The following is a 13,530-nucleotide window of genomic DNA, read 5'->3' on the forward strand; positions in this document are numbered from 1 at the left end:
GGTTTTATCTCCGCTCTTCACCGATTGAACAGCATCGTGTTTAGGTACGTTCCGGGTGTAGCCTCTGTTCCGCTGCTAATATTCTGATATTCATAGTTGAATACGTAAATAAAGATGATTGCATAACGCTATCTCTGCGAAAAACAGTATTATTATAGCTAACCGAACCTCAAACAGACAAATAGTAGCGGAATAAACTGTCCCTGCAATGCGAAATTAATATTAAGGCCACACGCCTGGTCGGCTCGTAGAACCACTAGGTCTGGGCGGATAATAACTGTTGGGATTGTACGTATCATATGGACTACGGACGGTGTCATGAGGAGAAGTAGTTGTCGCAGGTGGCACGTATAAGCTTGAGTTAGAGTAACGTACTGGAGGTAATTGAGGGACAGCGTAATTGCTTGGCCCAGTAGGATACGATGTCACGGGGGACCGAGGCGTACTCATAGGTATGACATTAGCAACTGGCGACACAGGAGGAAGATGCACCGCGTGAGATATTTGAGGCTGTGGCGGCGGCTGTGGTTGCTGAGTTGCTGGAACGGAATCAACCCGGGATTTTTTCCAGATCTGCTCTGTGGGCGAGGGTGCACCAGAAAGTGCCTTGCGCTTCTCCAGAGAACTCCGTGCCATGGGTGGTGGCTGAGGCTCATCTTCGTCGGAGTCAGCTGTTAGGTCGATGACATCACCGCCCCTGGGTTGCCGGGCGGTTGTCGGAAGACCTGCATTGGAGGTGGGGCTGGAAAAGGTGTTCATCGGGTAGGAATCCGATAACTCCTGCTTGACTCTGCCCTCGTCCTCGTCATCAGAGTCCAGTACGAGAATCTCCACATTTTTCCTCGCATGGGCTTTCGCGGCAGCCTCTTCATCAACCGATGCTGGTGATGATTCACGAGGAGAAGGGGATAACCTGAAGGGAACTGTCCCTGGATGCGAGGCCAGCCAGGATGCTGAGCCAAATTTATTGTCACTTGTATGCCACTGCCCATCGCTTTCGACAATAACATCTTCAACATCCTCAGAAGTATCCTTCAGAATCTGGTCGAAATACCTATTGGCATATACATTAATCAACTGACGATTCAGCGACACGAAAAGAACGGACCCGTCGATAATGAGATCTTCAAAATTTAGAGCCTTCTCACATACAGGACACAGCCACGTTGTCGTTTGCTCCATGCAGCTGAACCACGAGTCTGCATCAAAGCACTGCGGATGAGGGCATAGTATTGATCTGCACGGCGTTTTCACTCGCATGAAGCTCAGCTAGACCATTTTACGATGAGAAAAAAGTCAAGCGGGTGGAGGACGTCCATACTGGGCATTTTAAAGACATCTTTTGTGACCCGGCGATAATATCGTCATCTTCGCTTGAGGTTTTATTCACTGCAAGAAAAATTATTTAACAAATAATTTGCTCAATAAACAAACGGTTTACTTTGTGCCACAATATCTTCATGATTGCGATACTTGCCCTTCTTAAGCTTGTCCACGAGCTGCTCTACAGTTGTGGCTTCAACAAGCATGACGATCAAATAGAATTTCTGCTGGCGATACTAAGACAAATTGTGTGTAGATGACAGGTCCACCAACCTTGGGCTGTATGGGCTGCTGACTGTTCACGTATACCATTTCGACCCGGTTTTGACCCGTCGTTCTAACGGGCCTCCCAAGGTCTGCTGGCGGAGCAGTACCAGGCTTCTTCTTCAAACCTTTCAGGTTCGCCGTCAGCTGCGCACCATTGACTCGCACTTCACACGTGGGAGGAAATTCGATCGGACAAAGTGCTGTGGTGGGCCTGAATCCTGAGGAATAAAACGTGTTTGAGGTACAGTATAATCGAAGCTGGAACTTGGCACTAGAATGGTGTGTCAAGCTCGCGACATCTAATTCACTGACAGAAACATACGTCGTCGAGTTCAACTTCATCGACTGCTCGCTGGTGAGAGTGAAAGTCAAGGTTTGCTGTTTTCGATCAGTCGAGCTTGTGGATTCTAAAAAATTGTCAAACCGGACCCAATTAATGGAAATTAAGTATGTACTCGCCAGGACACTCGACAATGCCAGAGACAGCTTGATCTACACGAAAGAATGGGGATGGCTTGAAGCGCATACCTGCTATATGTGTGGGTGATAATGAACTAGGTAGTGTGTGCACTTATCTTACCTGGTTTGGACACAGCCGACGGACCAGCGCCTGTGGTTGGTGGCGGGGGTAGCCGCGGAGGGGCGTAGGGATCATAGCGGCCAGCGGGGATCGCGTTGAAAGTGCTACGAGCTGTATTTGAAGCTGAACTATATGCTGCTGATGGAACCGAAGGCAATGACTGGGATGCCATCGCTCCTGGCATACGAGAGCTCGTGTACCTGGTGGTCAAGCGCGCGGTCAGTGTTGTGTACGGAGTAAAGGATGCTACCACACATGAATGCTGTAGCTAATCGAAGCATCCCATAAATGCGGCGCATGAGAAACTCCACGCACGCGAACCGAGTCAACTGCATGAGATGGCACTCACATTCCGGTATTGCGAACCTGGAATAATATAACTTTCGCTTTGGTCCATTTGTCGATGTTGTTGGCTTGACGCCAGGATTCCAACTGCTGTACGATCCTCTCTATCAGGTCCTGCTTCTTTCCAGACTTGTGAAATACAGTGTTGCATTCCTCATTGAAACCGGTAAGAATTTGTTTGAGTTTATCCACCGTATTGTGCTTGACCGTGTGTCGTAAATTCTAGAGTAATAATTTAGTAACATATGATATAAGATTTACAACCCAGACCTCAAAATCGCTCCAAGAGTCATTGGTGGCCATTGATGTCTCCGCTGGAAGCCACAGTGAGCAAAAGCTTTCAGGAGAACAGGGAAGAGTTGAGACTAGGCTGAGCGGGAAAGAATTGGTTTACATACTATAATACACAAAGGTAAACAAAGCCGATTCAGCTCACGTGCGCCATCTCTTTCATATCGTTTATATAAACTCGTAGAATTATCAAAGGATTGTTTCATACGTATGTCTTCAGAAAACGACTACGACAAGCTCACGAAGGAAGAGAGAGAGGCGCGCGATAAGGCTGATAGGGAACGCGAGGAGGCCGAACAGGCTGGTATGGTTCCACTTAATCAGAGGTTGATCAAATCATAGATCATAGCATGCAGCTCTCCCATACAAATGGAAGCAAGAATTAGGCGAAGTCGATATTACCGTTCCTGTTCCGAAAGGGACACGAGCCAGGGACTTGGCCGTCATCATTCAGAAGAAGAAACTTAGCGTTGGTCTCAAGGGTCAGGAAAAAATTATGGAAGGCGAACTCTGCAGAGAGATCAAACTCGAGGACAGCACGTGGACACTCGGTGAGGTGCCGCATCACGATACATATGCTGATTCTTAATCGTAGTTTAGAGGATCAGCAATCTCTTCTCATTCATCTAGAGAAGCTGAACAAACAGCAGTGGTGGGACAATATCCTCACACATCACCCTAAGATCGACACTCGCAAGATCCAGCCAGAGAACAGCAAGCTCAGCGACCTCGATGGAGAAACCAGGTAATGTTCACGTTTATCAGTCAAAGCTCGCCCTTACCCAGCTTCTTCAGGGGCATGGTCGAAAAGATGATGGTGCGTATTCAGCATGTGTCTATATTTCTTTCTACCAACTTGTTTTCGTGCTTTTAGTTTGACAACCAACAGAAGGTATGTACTTAATCATGCCTATGACAATATGCGTATTCAGTATATTTTCAGCAAATGGGCAAACCTACCTCAGACGAGCTGAAGAAGATGGAGGTTAGTAATTCCTGTGTTAAGTTTCTTGAGGCTAACCACTTTTAATGTCTTAGGCGTTGAAGAAGTTCCAAGCCGCACATCCTGAACTCGATTTCTCGAATGCCAAGATCTCATAAATTCAATCTATTGTAACGAGTGCCAGGTTTCATATTGCATCCGCCATGTACAACAAAGAAATTCTACATCTTGTGAATAACATGAGAGTTATCTTAGCATTTCTCTCCAGATGCAAACCCTACGTTTCCCAAGTGTGACCAGCAACTGTCCTCCAAAGCCGAGCACACTAGCTTGCACGCTTCCCTGCGCACCAGGAACTAGAACCTCCCATCTCTGTGGTTCGGGTGATTTCCCGAAGAATGTTGTAATTGGTTGATCTTCCTCTTCCTCTTCATCGTCCAGACGTACATTTTTGAATTCAGATTCAATGTCACGTTCCGGTGGGTCACGCTCAGGTGGGTCTGGCGCTATCACGCGGGGGTGGAAGTTTGCGACGTTGTACAAACGAACACTGTCGGGAAGAGACAATGCAAGTATGTAGTCATCTGTAAACGTCTGGGTGACATGAACGTGTCGAGTCTGTTGGGGCAATGAGGACGTCGAGATCAATGTAAATGATGCTGCAAAGACGGATTAAGCCACTAGTTTCAACAGAAATGTCGATGCATACAGCTTTCATGATAATCCTGCGCGATGATTAGCCACATAATCAAAGAAATAGAGGGCAATGGCAATGTACTGATGAGCAACCCCTCAACACCCTCCCAATCTCTTGTCCTGCAGGAAAAAATCTATCGAATCCAATCCACCGGAAAATTGTCATAGTTCCATCTTCGTAGTATATATCATCCTTGCGACCACGGCGTCTCATGAGAGCGGGTGCACTATGAGTTATTAAAGTGTCGGTGCTAAGCCTGTTTTGGCGTGGTCGGCGAATTGAAACCGATGTCCTTGAGTTACATAGAAATACGTACCAACTGACGGAGATGACACGCGCCTTGTGAATCCGACTGCTGCTGAAAAGAGGTTTATCTTCACGAGCAAGTCCATTGGAAGATGACGCTGAAAAATTCCAAATCTTCACAGCCCGATCTAGCTGAGCGATTGTCGAAAATGTTACGCAAAATATGCAACCTTGAATGAACCTACCCCACACGTGGCGATCAGAGGATGCGTTGGATGGAATGCCTCATAATAATACATCAGTCATGGTATCAGCCTAATCTACAGGACTCACAGCGCTTAGAACGGCAGCCTCATGACCACCTGACGGACCACCACAAAGAACACTAACGCATCGGCCTACGCCCATACCCTCGGGCTCGCTAGCTTGCAGTCCATGGGGGGCTCCGCCTAGGCTGGAGACTTTAGATGGTGGCCAGCAAGGATTGTCAGGGCCCTGTTGCGGGGACAATGTCAAATCATATATGCGTGTTGTAAAATCCCTCGAAGTAGTGCAGAATAAATAGGGATGCGTAGGGTGAATGACTATGGATGTGATCGGCTAATCACAAAAACCTTCCATCAGCGGAGTGAAAGAAGGGTGCAGGTACTCACCCCACCATGTCCACGCAAGTGGCCGATGATCTCGCCTTTCACTGGGTTCAGGATGTAAATGATACTACCCGCTGAGAAAACAATAAGAGGTTCTAGTGGAGCCTCAAAAGGTAGAGCCCAGCCCACGGCCATTACGGGTGTCTACACACGAGTTAGGTCGAGTAGGTGCATGAATGTCACCTCATACGTTCTGTTCTTGTTTTGGTACAGACACTGAGAGGCCTTTGCGTGGCCTCGACGCGCTCAGTGGGATAACTAGTAAAGAGTCCAGAGTTCCGATCGCGAGGGCCCCAGACCAATCGGAAATCATCTGTATCCATGGCCCGTCCTGCAGTTCTTTGTCCTTCTCGCCATACCACAGGGCACCCAAAGACTGTTCAGACCATGGAAAGAGCGCAGTGCAGTAACATTCCTCAACGAAATCAAGCTGACGTATGCTAGTTGGCTCAAGTCACGATCAGCAAGCTAGGGAAATTAGCACGGACATCGACAGTTTTAAAAAGCGTGAATGGCTTGGAGCGAGCGGGGTCTTGAAACCACGGAGTGTCGCTGTCATCAGCGACTACCTGGTCACTGCCATCGAGAGACTCTTCCATCGTCGAGCTACTAGTCACCTATTCAGAATCCACCGATGACAATAGAGGATGTCGGGATGGAAGATATCGACTGACAAAGGCCTTCAACTTGAACTTATAATAAGAAAGGGCTATTGACAAATAAGGTAATCGTTCAATAAACCATTTTCGCCGACCTCCGCCTCGTTCCATCACTCATACCAGCCGTGATGTCTGAACTACCCCCACAAACCTTGGAAGACGCTTTCGAGTCAAAACCTGCACTACGCAATGCAGCTACCATAGGTTTTCAAGCAGGTATTGTCGGCGCATTTGTGAGTGCAGTCCAAAATGCCCTGGGATCCCATTCGCGAGGCGCTGCTGGGTTCTTGACACGTAGCGGGGGCACTATTGGAACTTTCGGTAAGAGAAAGAAATCTACTTGCAATATGAGAGTGTCAAGGTTGAGTTCCATATTTACAGCTGCTATGGGTGCTACTTTTGCATTCACGGAGGCGGCTATAGCGAATCAACGAGAAACAAATGATGCACTAAATGGCATTGCGGGTGGTTGTGCAGCAGGATTTCTTGCAGGTCTTCGAAGTGTGTTATCATGTTGGATCTATTATTCGTTCACCTTACATATCAACCTCAGCACGTTCAATACCGGTTGCACTTGGATCGTGCGCTGTAATTGGTGCAGCTATGGGCACCTTCGACTACGCAGGGGAAATTGCTGGCAGGTCGAAAGAGAAAAAGGAGGAGAAGAGAAAGCAGTTCTTCAAATCAGTACCTCAGCCTGTCAATCATGCTTCCGAGTAGAGGCAGCATCACTCTATCTCATCACCTCACTTCGATCTAGAACTAAATGCTGGCATCGAGTCTCACACATTCAGAATTTCAAGTACATTCAAACAGATACTTGAAGATACAGCATGACAGACCGGTTCATAAAACCACAAAGTCACTCATGGATCGTTCACCTAGCTGGAGGAGCGTACAAGCTCCTCGATATGTGCATAAACTTCATTTTGGTGTGTCGTGTAATACTCTGGCCAAGACTCTGCGCTTTTGCAAGGTCGCTGAATGACATGACGGTCAACAAGGGAGTAAATGTCAAGGCGACAGCGACAGCTCACATGTTGTGATAACTTTTCCCATACCCTCTCGTCATTATCATCGTCCCCTCCACCGCTAGCAAAGAATTCACAGATTACTTCAAAATCCTCTCGTTCCAGAGTTTCTTGTGATACAGGAGGGGAAGCTAATCGAGGCTTCTTGGACGGGCCAGGTCTTTCCTCCCCAATTGATTTCTCGGTATTCCCATTCAAAGACTTGCGAAATGCGATATTTGCCCTCTTGCGAATTTCAGTAAGTTGTGTTTTCAGTTTCGAAGACACCTGCATCTGCCAGGACCCAACTGAGTGATGTGGCATCTGCAACGGATGTCAGAATCAGCTCTTTGGGAATAGATAGGATATGCACATCAAAGGCAGTCACGTACCTTTTTGTGTATAGCTTGAAGCAAGACCGTGGTGGACATCGTTGGGTCTTCATTGAGCAGGAATTGAGCATACTGGCAGAAGTACTCAATTTCTGGCTGGGTAAAGTGAAACTTCCCATCTCTCATGGATTTGCGCGTCTCTGGGGGAGGAGGGGTAGGAGACCGTCGTGCATGATGGGACTTTGCCTCCTTCGAGGACGGTGGCAGCGGTGCTGCTAATATTTGTGGGGAAGTGGGCGCTGACATCTGTTTCACTTTCTTTGTTGGCGTCTCTGTTGGTGTGGTCCTCTTCGGCTTTGGCTTTGGCTTCGGCTTTGATGCAGATTTCTGGCCTTCTTTCTTGGCAGAAGGAACTTCCACCTGCACAAATTCAAAAAATGCGCTGCTTGGTCTGCCGCGCTTCGCATTTTTGGTCGAGACCGTGTCGAGCATGTACTCGCTTTCATCCAACAACATGTTTTCAGCGATGCAATCGGCAACGAATGCCGACTGAATCGGAACCTTGTCGCAGGCATGGGCCTCACTCAAGAGGCCTTGGAATGTCTGCGAGCGCGTGAAGAGAATGACATAATCTGCATCTGCAATACTCCCGATGATCTTGCCTTTATTTTTCTGTATGTCGGTAGTTAAAACCAACATAAATGCGTGAAAAGCCTGAATATACAACCTTGATGTTCGAAACCACTCCTGATCGCCCCTGCAGATCAACCTGCACAAAGAATGTCAAAGGCTGCCCTTGATCGTCAAGGAACACCTCTCCAGAATTCTTTCCTGCATTCGTGCGGCCCGGCGAGCTCAAAAGAGACTGCTCAAATACATCGTCTGAACCGGTAGGAGGAGCACCTTCGTCATTATCGGATTCGTCGAATATTGAAACACGTTCCTTGCCCTTGAGAGATCGTTTGTTAGGCAGCTTTCCTGGGGCTTTTGGGGGTAACATGGCTTCTTGAATAGCTTTGCGCTTCACTGAAGGAGGGAGCACAACCGTAGAAGGCGCACGAGAAGATATATCGGTGCGAGGTTTGTGTCCGGAAGGGCGAGGTTGTTTTTCCGGGTACTTCAACACAACGACGTCGGGAGTTGGGCTGCGTGATTTATAAGAAGACGATGAAGGAGGGTAGGGTTGGTCTGGAGCAACGATTGAATCTGGTGTTTGTTCGTTATGGATGGCAAACGGAGCACTGGATGAAGCTTCTATTTGGGGATACATAGGTGAGGGCTGTCCCGCCTGCAAGAATTCACCACCGTTGGTGTTCCTCATAACATCCATCAGAGTCACAAGCATTTGAAAACTCTGCGGGTCCCTTAAGTTGTGAAACGGCATGCCCGTCGGCATCGTCATTGATTGGGGCTGTATGTATGGCATGTGACCAGAAATAAGCTGTTGCGGAGGAAATTGGCCAAGCTGGTATGATTGTTGTTGAGGACCAGAAAATTGTTGAGGGAACGGTGAAGCTTGCGAAAATTGTGGCTGAGAAAACTGAGATACTTGAGAAAACTGGGGATGCATGAAAGGTGCTGGCGTGACGGATTGTGTTGACTGGGTTTGTAGAGGGGTCTGAGAGAACTGGACATGCGAAAATGATGCTGGTGTGATAGGCTGTGCTGACTGAGGTTGCGGAGGAGCCTGCAAATTATAAGGTAATGCTGAAGTGAGCTGCTGAGGTGGTGCAATGGGTTGAGGAGTATTAAATGATTGAACAGGTGGGGAAATGCTTGGTGCATGACTATACATAGGTTGGCCTGCATGTTCCGAAGGCTGCCGTAGATTTTGTGAAACAACGAGTGGAGCTTCTTGCGGTGACTGAGATGGCCTTGGATCATTCGGGATTAGAGGGACATATGCAGCCGGAGTTGCAGGGACGTTATTAAGGATTCTCTTTGTAAGTAGTTCCTCAGGCGTAACGCGGGGCGTAGGCAGCGGGCTTCTTATCGAGAGCATCAGCAGAGAGTCCCCTTGAGGGACTTCAGGGCGTGAAACTGACTTTGAAACGAGCTGTTCGACCTCTGCTTCTCCGCCATCGGCAGCCACTTCGACGATGGGTTTGCCATCATCCAAAGTTTCTGTCCCACCCCAGCCATCGGCTTCAAGGAGAGGTTTCCTAGCTTCGATACTTTTACGTAGCCATTGAAATTCAAGAACGGCTTTCCCTGGGGTCTGATGCCAGGTACGAATGAGACGCTTTCCATCGAGTTGGGAGGAATCAACGAGAATGATGTCTGCGTCCTCTGGGCGACAGGCGTACGCTCCCCCTTTCTATAAAGACATGACATTATGGGGTCTATTACTTAGGTTAAGCCATAAAATTACATACCTTCATCATACGAACCAAGTTTGGCCGTAATGATATCCCATTGACTTGCAAATGGATGTTGAACCCTCTACCATCTGGATGGACAAGAATTTTCTCGTTCTCGGAAGTGCTCTGCGATGCATAGAGCGTGTCCATGGGTGGCTCGAATGACAGCTCCATGGCGGCCCAGCTACGAACGTGTTCTGATTCTTGAATTCTGACTTCACTTTAAGTCACGTGCTTTCCGTGCCTTTGAGTCAAATGAAGAATAAAGTCGCGAACCGTGGGCCGTAACGGACCACAACATACAAGGTATCGAGGTCCACACACATTATATTATATGATGTAGAAAGAGCCACAGCAACTTCTAATTGTTCTTCTTCGCATAAAATTCAAGTCATTCATACAAGTCCACCATCTTCCCCTTTGATACGATGGTCCCCCCCGCACCCGACCTCGAGAATGAAATCTCGAACTCAGTCGATAAGCTGCAGAAGCTGTACCCGGGCGAATTGGATGCAAAGAAACACCTATACTTGCCTCATGGCAAGTATGCATTCGCCGCTAAACACACATTCCATGGAAAGAATAAAAAGCAAATAGGTTGGTGCTCTTCACAACTCTCTTTCAGCCTGCAGCTCAAATTTAAATCAAGGCCATCTCTCAGGGCACGCATACCGTATAAACGTCCGAAGTGGCGTTATTGCTGGACATAATGTTACCTGTCTCTGGAAAACGCAAGTTATCTGTTTTGTCGAGGTTTATGACAAAAGCTAACTATTCACCAGTTGGGATGTTTCTAAATCATGGAGAGAGTTCTTTCAAGAGGTACTATACATTCTTCTCATAGGCTTGCGTTTCTCTGACAACGCTTCGAAGTTATACTTCTACTCTCATCCACAGCTTTTGAGATGGCTTCAAGGAATCGTCGTTCCACACGTAATTGGCGTACATGATGGATCTAATGGACAAAAAAGTATTTTCATGGAACCACCCCATCACATATCCTGGCATACGGCACATCTAGGATTGTCCATTGGCGAGAAACAGGCAGTTATTCGAGCTTATCAAACCTTGCATGCACACGGTATCCTGCACAATAACATCGGCGCCCATAACATATGCATAGGTAAGAGACTAGCTCAAGCTCATGCAAAAGATTTATAAATTCATCAACATCTAGATCAAGATATGAACGTTATTCTACTAAACTTTGAAAAAGCCTGCTGCTTGAAAGACAAGGGAATAGACGAAGTCCCCGGGTGTGATCAGGAGGCGTTGGTGCGAGAAATGCGACAAGTAAAATACTTGATTTCCTACATGGATGCGAGGCTTATTGAAAACGGCATCATTACAACCTCACAAGCTTATACCGGTGAACGACAGGCGAGCTACCCCTTCTTACGCATCGTAGGTTATCTTAATGACCCTCAAATCCAGACCCAGGCGCTCAATCTCGACGATTCTATTCGCTGGCTTAAACATGTTGAAAACACCCATACCATCCCGATCGAGATGCGTCATCGGCCAATTCCCAATGATGGACGTAGAAAACCAAAGAAAAAGGTCAAAGCTGGAGCAGTCAGTCAATGGGAATCAGGGGGGCTTGCGCAAGATACTGGTGATTCTGGATTCTATAGTGAACCGATTGTGCTTCCCATTCTTCCGCCGCCTGCCGAATCGTCATCCTCCGCAATCATGGCTACGCCTTCGCTACAATTAGACCCTCCTGCAGCTATACACGATCTCTTTTCCGTAAATCAGCTTCCACTACCAAATCCTGGTGCTGCACTGCCTTCTACTTGTCCCGAAGAGGACATTTATCGTACGCAGGACAGGGATATCGATGTGCAGCTTCCGCCGTTCCAATCTGATCTTGAAGGCTTTCAAACTGTATCAAGAGGCCTGCATGGTATCCCTGTCCACTCGTCATCAGTCTCTCCCTGTACCCCTACCCTATCACTGCTCCCAAGTACACCCAATTCGGACACCTCGGAGCGAATTTCACAAACACCTCTATCTTGCCCACCTTCGTCTACTCATCTTCAAAGTCGCACCTCCGTTCCGTATGTCGACCAACCACCTTCACCTAAGGTGTTCTGCGACCTCACACACGAGCAACTTCGCCTCGCAATAAAGCACCACAACGTCGATGTAGACGCTAGATTATCATCGCGCGCTGCAATAACCACAGACAAAAACAACGTCGTATTTCACCCCGACACCAATGACAATGGCACATACGCTACGGGAAGCGATCCCTTTCGCAAGCGGAAGAAAAGACTGGCGACCTACCCCCTTTTTCTTGGAAGGCTCTAGTTTCACGGAGGAAGAGACTACCCCTGATCCGGAAAATACTAGCTCGACTGAGGACGAGGAAGATGAAATGCCTGAGCCTGAGGTCGACGTCGATTTCGAAGAACTCGTCGAGTCAGCTCATCTCGCCAAACTCAGAGGGCGCCGACGTATGTCACGTTCTGCTGTGATACCCGACATGGTTCTCACCAAACCCGTGTGGCCTGATCCAGAGGCAAAACATCTCACCCAACGAAGTCCTACCACACCATCTTCACCAGCATTGTCCTCGATCAGCGAGGAAGAGAGTTCTGGCGATACTCCAGGAGTTCCCCCTTATACCTGTCGTTTTTGTCGGAGCTAACGGGAGTCCGGACGAGGTTTGGAAGCTCCCCGTACCTGCGTTCATGTTAATCAAGTCGTCTGTGGCGAGGCAGCCACAGGCTCAGAAACTCCGAGTAGAACAGGTCCCTCAGCTGCGAGGCCATTCTCTAACAAATTACTGCTCTCTGCGGACACTAAATCAGGACACACAAAGTCGATCTTCCAAGAAGCGGGATATCGACTGCGTGGAAGGGATTGAATGTTTGGAACGGACGTCGAAGCGTGCACGCCAGGACCAATCAACGCTTAGCTCATGCATCATATGTTAGATCATACTCAAGTCGGACCACTCAGCCCTTAATAATTATTCTTTCGATATTGGTAGTACTTTACAATCAAATGTACAATCACGGGTAGAAGATCAATTGTAATTCAAGTTTCATATCTTGTAGCTCTTCACTATCTCGTTCACCATCTCCATCACGTTCGTTAATTATAGTGAATAGTATTGAGCAAGCTGCCGCTCATGCTGCAGCACAATTCTCGCAATGGCGTGTCGAGGGTGGCAAGCACAAAGCATTGACTTTGTATACTAACTTTTTTTTTTTTTTTTGGGAACGATATTGTTAAGTGGCAGCTGACCAAGTCGGCCCCAGGTAACACGTTTGTTGTACGGGGATTTCACCCGCAAGACGGAGATTAGATAATATAGAAGTTGTTCACCCAGAGGAAATGCTTTAAGCACGCCGAAAGACAGTGTGGGACTCAACAGCTCGAAATGTTATTCATGCCGTCCTCGAGGAGGACGTCGAGTTGCCATACCCACTAAAACCCCTGCTTGTCGGATCCAATTGTCCGCAAGATTATCTTCGTCCAGTAGGACCCCGCTCCAGGTTCGGAGCACTAGCGATTCTTTTAATGCGTTTCTCCCATATTTGGAGGTGTTAGTTAGTAGTCTGTCGAATTTTAGTCTTCTGTTTATGGATGCTACCCATCGATTGTGTATTTCGGTTTCGGAGTGGTATTTTTCTTGGTCTCCGTTGAATTTGATCGTTCGTTCGCATCTAAGCTTCCAGATCAGGTGCGCTGATTCTAGAACAAGGATAGAGAATAGTCTATTTTTGCCCACTAGGCGTTTGTTGTATAACTAACTTCTCTTGTCATATATCGTGTCCCCCACACAAGGGCATGGACAACAGCTTGGTTTGCACTTC

At 47.6% G+C, this 13,530-nt stretch overlaps 7 protein-coding genes across 7 annotated transcripts; 3 read left to right on the plus strand and 4 right to left on the minus strand.

Moving 5' to 3' along the window:
• Nucleotides 1-76: 76 nt before the first annotated feature.
• F5891DRAFT_1040522 (PINIT domain-containing protein) lies at nucleotides 77-2,885 on the minus strand. The gene is made up of 10 exons (XM_041362021.1): nucleotides 2,786-2,885; nucleotides 2,520-2,737; nucleotides 2,171-2,370; nucleotides 2,050-2,118; nucleotides 1,913-1,997; nucleotides 1,597-1,861; nucleotides 1,442-1,547; nucleotides 1,322-1,389; nucleotides 1,109-1,269; nucleotides 77-1,054 (listed from the first exon to the last, which is right to left on the minus strand). The coding sequence occupies exons 1-10, from the start codon at nucleotides 2,816-2,818 to the stop codon at nucleotides 223-225; spliced, it is 2,037 nt and encodes a 678-aa protein (XP_041224860.1). The 5' UTR covers nucleotides 2,819-2,885; the 3' UTR covers nucleotides 77-222.
• Nucleotides 2,886-2,946: 61 nt separating this feature from the next.
• F5891DRAFT_424820 (nuclear movement protein nudC) lies at nucleotides 2,947-4,202 on the plus strand. Its single transcript, XM_041371783.1, has 7 exons — nucleotides 2,947-3,110; nucleotides 3,163-3,357; nucleotides 3,407-3,551; nucleotides 3,602-3,623; nucleotides 3,681-3,698; nucleotides 3,750-3,791; nucleotides 3,845-4,202. The coding sequence occupies exons 1-7, from the start codon at nucleotides 3,017-3,019 to the stop codon at nucleotides 3,905-3,907; spliced, it is 579 nt and encodes a 192-aa protein (XP_041224861.1). The 5' UTR covers nucleotides 2,947-3,016; the 3' UTR covers nucleotides 3,908-4,202.
• On the minus strand, nucleotides 3,996-5,941 carry F5891DRAFT_954478 (WD40-repeat-containing domain protein; the record flags this gene model as incomplete). The annotated part of the gene is made up of 9 exons (XM_041375261.1): nucleotides 3,996-4,408; nucleotides 4,459-4,474; nucleotides 4,528-4,702; nucleotides 4,763-4,884; nucleotides 4,938-4,976; nucleotides 5,026-5,292; nucleotides 5,346-5,486; nucleotides 5,533-5,772; nucleotides 5,837-5,941. 9 exons carry the CDS (start codon nucleotides 5,939-5,941, stop codon nucleotides 3,996-3,998), a joined length of 1,518 nt encoding a protein of 505 aa, XP_041224862.1.
• A 188-nt stretch (nucleotides 5,942-6,129) lies between these two features.
• F5891DRAFT_954345 (uncharacterized protein) lies at nucleotides 6,130-6,721 on the plus strand (the record flags this gene model as incomplete). Its single annotated transcript, XM_041375249.1, has 3 exons — nucleotides 6,130-6,322; nucleotides 6,383-6,502; nucleotides 6,555-6,721. The coding sequence occupies 3 exons, from the start codon at nucleotides 6,130-6,132 to the stop codon at nucleotides 6,719-6,721; spliced, it is 480 nt and encodes a 159-aa protein (XP_041224863.1).
• Nucleotides 6,722-6,882: 161 nt separating this feature from the next.
• F5891DRAFT_954301 (uncharacterized protein) lies at nucleotides 6,883-9,657 on the minus strand (the record flags this gene model as incomplete). The annotated part of the gene is made up of 7 exons (XM_041375244.1): nucleotides 6,883-6,981; nucleotides 7,039-7,335; nucleotides 7,404-7,673; nucleotides 7,824-8,015; nucleotides 8,071-8,707; nucleotides 9,014-9,282; nucleotides 9,436-9,657. Coding segments are annotated over 7 exons (1,986 nt in total), but the record flags the coding sequence as incomplete, so codon positions are not given.
• Nucleotides 9,658-9,995: 338 nt separating this feature from the next.
• Nucleotides 9,996-12,775, plus strand: F5891DRAFT_1040547 (uncharacterized protein). Its single transcript, XM_041362022.1, has 8 exons — nucleotides 9,996-10,300; nucleotides 10,353-10,434; nucleotides 10,486-10,525; nucleotides 10,577-10,826; nucleotides 10,881-11,083; nucleotides 11,138-12,015; nucleotides 12,059-12,320; nucleotides 12,373-12,775. Exons 1-8 carry the CDS (start codon nucleotides 10,132-10,134, stop codon nucleotides 12,643-12,645), a joined length of 2,157 nt encoding a protein of 718 aa, XP_041224865.1. The 5' UTR covers nucleotides 9,996-10,131; the 3' UTR covers nucleotides 12,646-12,775.
• A 322-nt stretch (nucleotides 12,776-13,097) lies between these two features.
• F5891DRAFT_954431 (uncharacterized protein) lies at nucleotides 13,098-13,442 on the minus strand (the record flags this gene model as incomplete). Its single annotated transcript, XM_041375258.1, has 1 exon — nucleotides 13,098-13,442. A coding segment is annotated over one exon (345 nt), but the record flags the coding sequence as incomplete, so codon positions are not given.
• Between the last annotated feature and the right edge of the window lie 88 nt (nucleotides 13,443-13,530).

The sequence above is a fragment of the Suillus fuscotomentosus genome (assembly GCF_016647785.1).
Source record: "Suillus fuscotomentosus strain FC203 chromosome Unknown F5891scaffold_34, whole genome shotgun sequence".
NCBI lineage: Eukaryota > Fungi > Basidiomycota > Agaricomycetes > Boletales > Suillaceae > Suillus > Suillus fuscotomentosus.

Coding starts and splice junctions, on each gene's coding strand:
- F5891DRAFT_424820 (XM_041371783.1), top strand. CDS start 3,017: ATGTCTTCAGAAAACGACTACGACAAGCTCACGAAGGAAGAGAGAGAG. Junction 3,111..3,162: donor CGAGGAGGCCGAACAGGCTG/GTATGGTTCCAC, acceptor CATAGCATGCAG/CTCTCCCATACAAATGGAAG. Junction 3,552..3,601: donor GACCTCGATGGAGAAACCAG/GTAATGTTCACG, acceptor CAGCTTCTTCAG/GGGCATGGTCGAAAAGATGA.
- F5891DRAFT_1040522 (XM_041362021.1), bottom strand. CDS start 2,818: ATGGCCACCAATGACTCTTGGAGCGATTTTGAG. Junction 2,738..2,785: donor ACTCTTGGAGCGATTTTGAG/GTCTGGGTTGTA, acceptor TTATTACTCTAG/AATTTACGACACACGGTCAA. Junction 1,862..1,912: donor ATGAAGTTGAACTCGACGAC/GTATGTTTCTGT, acceptor ACACCATTCTAG/TGCCAAGTTCCAGCTTCGAT.
- F5891DRAFT_1040547 (XM_041362022.1), top strand. CDS start 10,132: ATGGTCCCCCCCGCACCCGACCTCGAGAATGAAATCTCGAACTCAGTC. Junction 10,827..10,880: donor CGCCCATAACATATGCATAG/GTAAGAGACTAG, acceptor ATCAACATCTAG/ATCAAGATATGAACGTTATT. Junction 11,084..11,137: donor CTTATACCGGTGAACGACAG/GCGAGCTACCCC, acceptor CCTCAAATCCAG/ACCCAGGCGCTCAATCTCGA.